The sequence below is a fragment of the Limulus polyphemus genome, unplaced genomic scaffold (genome assembly GCF_000517525.1).
Source record: "Limulus polyphemus unplaced genomic scaffold, Limulus_polyphemus-2.1.2 Scaffold8666, whole genome shotgun sequence".
Lineage (NCBI taxonomy): Eukaryota > Metazoa > Arthropoda > Merostomata > Xiphosura > Limulidae > Limulus > Limulus polyphemus.
Window position 1 is genome coordinate 1 of NW_013674276.1, and position 8647 is coordinate 8647.

Genomic DNA, 8647 nt, shown 5'->3' on the forward strand with positions numbered 1-8647 from the left:
TCTCTCTGACCGCAGTTCAATTACTCATTACCTACACACACTTTTATTGTCCCGTCACGTTGTCACCCTCATTTATATACCAGACTACCCCATATCTAGTAAATCCTAGAGCATTCGCCAAGGTACAGAATAGTTCTAGAAACGTGGCGTCACACTAGTCATGTGACTTTGCTGACGCAACAATATTACCGAAAAACAGAGATATATTGCAAAATTTGTTTATCCTTAGCCATACCACAGTTCTTTATTAAACTACTAGAGCACCATTTGAACAATTGGCTTTTCCACACCATAATGACTTCAATGAGATCATCAAAGAGCATTATCGGCGCATTTTGTATGTTCCTTGGGCAAATGAATTTGAAGGCAAAATTCCTATTGATACCGGTCTATTCTGGGCTAGAGTTGGAAAATATAGAATGCATTGAGTGAAAATACTTTTCTCCAGATATTATGATATGCGCTTTCATGCCTTTCAGTTCCAATTGGCAATGCCATTGTTGAAATGATCTTTTCATTAGTGACCATTAACAAAACGAAAACAAGAAACAAAGTGGGTTTGAAGATGCTTGACTTAATTGTTCGTATTAAGACCACACTCTCATTTAACGGAAAATGCTGTAAAAAGTTCGTTCTTTCGTAGTCTATGTTGAACCGTTTTACTTCAGGTGTGTATTCGGTCCCAAAATTCAAACCAAAAATAATGCAAAACGTGAATTATTATCATTGTTGGCCTAATTGTATGTGATATTTTGTGAAATGAAATATACATCTAGTTTCAAAAACTATGGTATGAAATATACATCTAGTTTCAAAAACTATGGTGTTTCTGTGCAAACTATTTTTCTTCAAATGATATTAATTTCCTAAAGTTGTTGTATGCAAACAGTTACTATAAGAACACTTAAGCAATAAAAACATCGACAATTTTTAACTGATATTTTGTATCTACCCATTATTATAGGGCTTGTCCATTTCCCGTCGACTTTTAAATTCAAAATTGTCAGTTTCAGTGAACAATATCTAATGTCCTGGCGGTATAGTTTGTAGTCGGTGTGTAGCTTTGCCAGAAGTACTCGTGAAATTAGCTAAACTAATTTTATCGTTCGTAGGTTACGAAGTAAAATCCATCCAAATTGCAATAGAAAAATGGAGAGTGCATAATTTTAAGGGTTCGTGGTTGCTGTTGTCGATTTATTAACTAAGCTCCACGTTTTTAGTTTCTAAATTGACTTGTAAGTTGTAGTGGAAAATTATGTAATATAAATTACATTCATAGTTGCACTGTCGTCAACTCCAGTGTTTACCCTGGCTTGGTACTACTACTACTACTACTACTAAACTATTACTAGTTCTAGTAGTAATACTACTAATACATGTGCTGGTACTGGTAGTAGTGACTACTTAGTCTAGTACTAGTGCAATATAAGCCAGTGGAACATTACAGGTCCACAAACTAATATTAATAATCAATTTAAAAGTCTAGAGATTGACAGGCATGTGTATTATTTTATTTTTTATCATGATGATATTTAACCTAAAAAACATTTAACTTTTCCATACAGAGAAAGATTATATTTATATAGTGTTAGTGTTAATCGTGATAATTTTTATAGTTGATGTGGTGTCATTTCCACTTTAAGCCATTTGTGAATAATTTTACAGCTAAAGTGCTATAATATATATATATATATATATATATAGTATCTAAATACACAACAGAAATAACTAAGGTGATGAAGTATATATATTTATTTGAGACAGATGGTCTATAAGTACAGGAAACAAAGAGAGAAAAAGAGGGCCTATTATTTAAAACGTAGAGAGAGAGAACATTATGCTATAAGAGACAACGTTATGCAGAAGAAAGGGCGAGACTGGAATATTATGGTGAGATTTGCATCTTACTATAATGGACATAGCGTGTATGTCACTGTCTATGTATGTAGCCAAAACTCCTGTGCCATGTATTGAATGGCACCACAACCAAAAATCCATAAAAAATTTCACACTTTGGGTATTCAAGATTCAGACAATTAGAAAAGTAACTTTGGTATGTGTAACAAACATTTCTTTATAATAAAACACAATTTTAAATAAAGTACTCTATTCACAACAAGAACATGTGAAGGTTTGATATATTTTTATTGATATAATTTTTAATTTTAGTACTAAGAAATGAGTTCTTTAAAAATGTATTTTTTCAATAAACAGTACCACTTTTAATATATAACAATGTTACAGTATTTATCAGTAAAAGTTTTGATAATTTTGAGCTCTGTACATTGAATCATTTTTGATTCAATGAGTTGTGTATGACTAAATAGCACACATGATTCGAACACTTCCCCCATCCAGAACTTTCCAGAAAAAAATTCTTTTTAAAAAATTTTCACTTTTTTTCTAAATTTTTTTCAATGAGGTATGAATAATATGATTTGTAATTACTAGCACAAGTAGCTGACCATAGGGAGAGGTTTCTGCTAATCTTACTGTAATGTGTATGTGAGTATCTATGTATGTAACCAAAACTACAGAAAAGTCTTTAAACAATCAACATTTCATCTTTGTATCAATATTATCATTATGTTGATTGTTTGAAAACTTTTCTGTATTCTTAGGGTGTGTTTTAAACTTATAAGAAGAGGATCCAAAGAAAGCCATTCGAGATGGGAAGGCCAAAAAAGTATAAAGATGATGGTGAAAGAAGGAGAGAGCGAGCAAGAAGGGAAAAGGAACGACGGGCTCAAGAATCTCTCGAGCAAAGAGAAGACAGGCTAAGAAAAATGTCGCAGTATGTGAAGATGAAAAGAGCAGCAGAAACGGAAGAGCAAAGGCTTGAGAGGCTGAGGAAGATGTCTCAAAATGAACGAGATCGGAGGGCTGCAGAATCGAAAGAACAAAGACTTGAGAGGCTGTGGAGGATGTCTCAAAATATCCGTGATCGGAGAGCAGCAGAATCAAAAGGTGAAAGTTGTGTATGACTAAAGAGCACAATCCGAACACTTTTCCCGTGCAGTACTTCCCAGAAAAAAATACTTTTTAGAAAATGTTCACTTTTTTTTCATCAATTTTTTAGAGTTAGGTATGAACACTATGATTAGTAATTACTAGTACAAACAGTTGCCTGTAGGGCAGCATTTCTGCTATTTGATATAAATGATTAATTTATTTTCAGTTTGAATATGTTTAATTTGAAACTTTAACACAATTTTAGCAGATGTTGCACTGTTAATTGTTATGTTTTGTCCTCTGTTCAAAATGAATCATTAGCATTTTATTTTTTCTGATAACTGGTTGAACATGTGGAAATATCATAATGTATGTTGCACTGAACAATTGGCTAAATTCAGCCAGTGATAACAGGAAATTTTAAACAATATTATTTAGTAAAGTCCATTCTACCATTATTCTTCAACAATACAGGTTCAACTGTTGAAAACACCAGGATCGGATTAGATTTTCTGAATGTGATTAATGAACGTGGTTGATCCTGTATGTCTTTATTATAATCAAAACTGGTTAACTTAATTTGTATTTATATTTTAGATTCAAGTACCACTATCAGTATCAGTACGTAGTCAAGTACGAGAAAATTTGTTAGTCCTCTATCTTACTGTTCATTTCTCATGAAGATATCGTTTCACATTTTATAAAAAGTGTTGAATAACATGTTCAGTATTCCAGTAACCATGATTATACAGTATTTAGTGGAACGTATATTTAATTTATAAGAAGAATTTCAAAGTTACTGCTAACATTCTTCATTCTTATACCTAGCCTGAAGTTGTGATGATCACATATCTGTCAGTGTTGAGTTTAGTAGCCTATACACCTAGCTTTAGATTCTGTAATGGTGGTCAGATATCCATCACTGCCAAGTTTAATAGCTTTACACCCAGCTTTAGATTCGGTAATAGAGGTCAGATATCCATCACTGTCAAGTTTAATAGCCTTACACCTAACCTTATATGAGGTTATGGTGATCAGATAACCATCATAGTGAAGCTTAATATCCTGTACACCTAGCCTTAGATGAGGTTATGGTTGTTAGGTATCCATCATTATTTGTGACTTATTCTGTATTCTAGTTAATTCACATGTGACTGTGCCTCTTCTGTGTTCTAAAGTGCTAATCCACATGTGACTGCTTATTGTTTGTTCTAAGTGATCCACACATGTGACTATTCTTGTTAATCCACATGATTGAGAGATTAAAAACAGGTTAAGCACCGGAGTCAGACAGTGTTTCCCAGGTAAGAGATTAGATATGGAGAACTTTATTTCATTGTGGATAGGTCAATATAAAATGGGCAGGTATCTGAGGTTAGCAAAGTTGCTCCTTATAATGCCCTGGAAATTACAGGCCAATTAGTCTTACTTCAGTAATGATAATAGTGAGCGTTTGGTAAAAGAACCTTTACAAAATCCTTTAGTGAAATATGATATTAGAAATGAAAGGCAGCTTAAATTTATAAAAGGAAAGATAGATGTCAAGTCCAATCTATCATTCAGTTCATCGTTTGTCACTGAGTTGTATGTGTTGAAGGGAATTCTACATTGGACAAGGGCAAGTCAAAAGAATAAAACTAGGTTTCATATAGTGGTGAGGCATATATTATATGTTTGGTGTTTTGAGTCATCAAACTATTAATTTGTCAGAAACAGTTCAGAAGAGGGGGCTACAAGATTGATACTTGGGATCAAAAAGTTTCCATACAATGATAGTTCAAGACCTCTGGAATTGTCTTCTCTTGGAAAAAGGGGAGTTAGAAGATGTCTAACTGAAGATTAAGTTTATTAAGGGAATTGATAATATTTATGCATCAGATTTTTTTCATTCTTACTGGTGAGAATAGTACGACTAAAGAGCACAACATAAACTGGCATAGTAGGGGTCATGTTCATCTTAGACAGTTTTAGTTTTTCAACAGGGTATTTGGCCTTTGGAATGGGTTCCTTCAGATATGGTAAATGAAGTAAATTTAAGGGAAAACTTAAATATTTAAATGATCAGGGCTGGGTTTAATTTGGGGGGCAGCCTTGATGTTCTTTAATATCATGTTTATCATAAGATTTGAAGAATGTGGCATTAAGCCTACTAATTTATTATTGTGAATTATTCAGTAGATAAGCTGTTTGATATGTTAAAAATATAAAGGCCAATCTATCATTAATTAGCCTGATCATGAGCTGTTTAATATGCTAAAAATATAAAGGTCAATCTATCATTAATTAGCCTGATCATGAGTTGTTTAATATGCTAAAAATATAAAGGCCAATCTATCATTAAGTAGCCTGATCATGAGCTGTTTAATATGCTAAAATATAAAGGCCATTCTATTGTTAATTAGCCTGATCATGAGCTGTTTAATATGCTAAAAATATAAAGGCAAATCTATCATTAATTAGCCTGATCATGAGCTGTTTAATATGCTAAAAATATAAAGGCCAATCTATCATTAATTAGCCTGATCATGAGCTGTTTAATATGCTAAAAATATAAAGGTCAATCTATTGTAATAAGCCTGATCATGAGTTGTTTAATATGCTAAAAATATAAAGGCCAATCTATCATTAATTGGCCTGATCATGTGTCATATAATTTACTACACAGTGTAGATTATGGTGGAACTGTTTTGCCCGTAAGCAAGTTCTTAAAGTCTTCACAACCAGTTTCATATTGAAAACTTTGCTATGGCTTGCAAGACTAGAATGGAAATCTCGTAATCCAAAGCTATATTATGTTATATTTTTTAGTAACTTAGAAAAAGTTTGAGATGTTACATAACCAAGATTTACTACCAATATGGAACTTTGTAGGTCACATGTTTAGGATTAAAAAAATAATAAGTTTGGAAAATGTTTGGCAAGTGTGAAAATGATAAAAATAATTCTGTGACATTGTAGTTTTGTACTGTTTAAAAAGTACAAATTTAAAAAAAAGTTAATCACATTGTAAGGCTGTACTTCTAAATATTGTACATGTAACAAGATAACTGTTGGCAAACTGGTGTATAACTTTCATTTTCACACCTAATAATTTTATTTTTCTTCTTGAAATATTTATCTGTTTGGAAAAACTTGAAATGGATAAACTATATTAAGAAGACACAACAATACAAAATGATAAGTATGAAAGCAGTCTTTAACATTATTTATAGTATAATATCAAGTAAAAGACATTGTGATATGCATTTCTCAGTATAGTGTGAAGTTTCTGTCATTTTTAAACTTATCATATTTTAACCATTTAAGTAAAAAACGTAAATGTACCTTATCTCTCTTCTAGGTGAGCATTCCAGGAAACCGAAAAGAAAAGTAGCAACCAGAAAACAAAAACTCCTTCTTGAAATTGAACCTGAAAGTTCCAGTTCATCATCACATGATTGTATATCTAAAATTAACACGTTTTCCTTTTTTGTTGATAAATGTTCCAGTCAGCAGAAACTTCAGAGGACACAAGATGTTTCCAAGATGATTTTGTTATCTACTGGTCGTGTACAGGAAGACTTTCTATCTGTGAGACATGGTACACAGCTTAAAGACAGAAATGAAAATTTAAACTTTGAAACAAGAAGAACTAAGTTGAAACTTATAGGTTCACCAAAGAGACAGGAAGAGAAACCTGAAGAATACAAATATCACAGTATTTGTAAAGAGGTCACTTCAGGACCTTTTACTTACAGTAAGAACACGTGTAAGCCACTTCACACTGATGACTCATCGGTCTCTCACTTGACTCCAGAAGTTCCTGTTATCCAGGTGAAATATTCATTTGGGACTGAAGTAGAAGAAGTGATAACAACACCAGACATTGATGCTTTACTTGATTTGTGGAAGAACTCTCCAGAACCAAGACCTCAACCAATCATAAAAAGGAAGTTCAAGGTGGTAATTATTTTTCAATTAATCAGTAACAATAATGATGTATATCTGTTGATATTTTAGTCATTTATAAAGCAGTGTTGGTAGTTTGTCCTAATTCCCATTTTTCATGTTTTATCTTTCTGATTTCAGATATATGTTTTCTTCTTTTATCGTTATCAGTTGATTAGATAAGAAGCTTGAAACAGTAATTAATATAGCAATTTTTTCTCATATCTGCTACTTCACTAGTCTTTTACTTTACAGAGAATGAAAGAATAGCACTGTTATCTTTAATTTAATATATGAGATAAGTAACATTAAAATCTGTAACTTGATTACACCTTAAAATTATTTATTTTACTAAATTGTAAGTACATTAGGTTTGAACTGGTCATAAATGCAGAAGAGTATTTCTGATGTACTTGTCAAACATTTGGTTATAATAGTTAGTTGGAATATAAGCACATGGTCATAGTGGTGGACACAAGAAAATATTGGTAAGGTTCAAAGGTCGTGAGAGTAAAACAATTAGGGTTTTTTGGTTTACATATTATTCATCAACTTTGTTGTAGAACTAATACATATTGAAACACATTACCAATACTGTTATCCAACATAAAAGTTTTTTAATGGTACGTCTAACAAAAAGTACATATGTGTTATGACAGACTTTTATCATGGACAGAACAAAAGCTTTATTAGTATTAAATTGAAACTTTAATCACTTCTCTAGGGTGCCAAAGCTGTGAAAGTGACTGTTGCTGATGCTTGTCCAGCTTATTACTTTTGGGAACGTCTGAGAGGCATATTGCATGACAAGGATGTCAATTTCTGGGTTCTGAAGAAAGTTGGCTTATCTTCTATTAAAATAGTGAGTATAACATGAAATTTGATGAGATAAATTATCTTCAAAAATTTGTAAATTTTCACAAGCAATAATTACTTAAATGAATAATGTGATGACTGTTAAAAAATTGTAATTACCACAAAAGTATAAACTTTTTAAAAATAGTCAAAAATAAAACTAAATCTTGATATGATGTGGACAATGTTTTTATGGTTTGATAGCTTAGCTAGAATAAAGTTTAGAAATCTAAAAATCAAGTATTAATTAGATTAATCTTAACCGAGAAATATTTATTAGGTGTAACCTATTATTTACTACTGAGAAATGCCATTTCAGTTTTATTGCTATGAGAAACATTTGTTGAATAACGGTCCAGTGAGTGTTAAACCTTTTAGAAAGCATGGCAATCTTGATAATGTAATTTTTATGAACAAATTAATATCTTCATGAAGTATTTAAACCAACAACATCCTTCTATAGATCAGATTTTGCATCTTGAAATTAACAACTTTGGTGATCATGTAGAAATAGGAATGTATCATAAACTGTTCTTTATGGGATTGTACATTTATGCTGACAGCTTTATATCTTTAGGTCAATTTAGTAAATATTCTGTAGAACTTTTCATGTTACCAGTGGCTATCATTATTTTGACGAAGAAATGTAAAGTGTGAAAATGTGTAGTTAAAAAATTTTTTTCACCTACCATTACTTAACAGTATTTTAAGATAGAAATGGTGTTTTTAAGTGTTTTACACTCACAAAAAAAGAAATGTTTCATTCTATAGAATGATAGGTTTCTTTTTTGTGAGTGAACACTTAAATACACATTTCAATTTTCGATACCTCACTATTATAAAGGCTTGGTTTGGTCTGAAGTTTCATTTGGTGGTTGTGTCCAAGGTCACTGATGATGAGTTGGAATTCTCC

General features: G+C 31.6%; 1 protein-coding gene across 3 annotated transcripts in view; it reads left to right on the plus strand.

Annotated features, from left to right (window-relative positions):
- The first annotated feature begins 1049 nt into the window (after positions 1 to 1049).
- The window catches only part of LOC106475495, a 10899-nt gene continuing 3301 nt past the window's right edge, over positions 1050 to 8647 (plus strand). Inside the window, exons 1-5 of one of the 3 annotated variants that reach the window (XM_013936175.2) lie at positions 1050 to 1172; positions 1765 to 1890; positions 2622 to 2967; positions 6293 to 6894; positions 7604 to 7741. In XM_013936175.2, coding sequence (XP_013791629.1) covers positions 2670 to 2967; positions 6293 to 6894; positions 7604 to 7741 — 1038 coding nt within the window. In that variant the 5' untranslated portion in view covers positions 1050 to 1172; positions 1765 to 1890; positions 2622 to 2669. Of the gene's footprint in view, positions 1236 to 1764; positions 1891 to 2621; positions 2968 to 6292; positions 6895 to 7603; positions 7742 to 8647 lie in introns of all 3 variants that reach the window. The other 2 variants (XM_022379582.1, XM_022379581.1) reach the window with 2 other exon arrangements.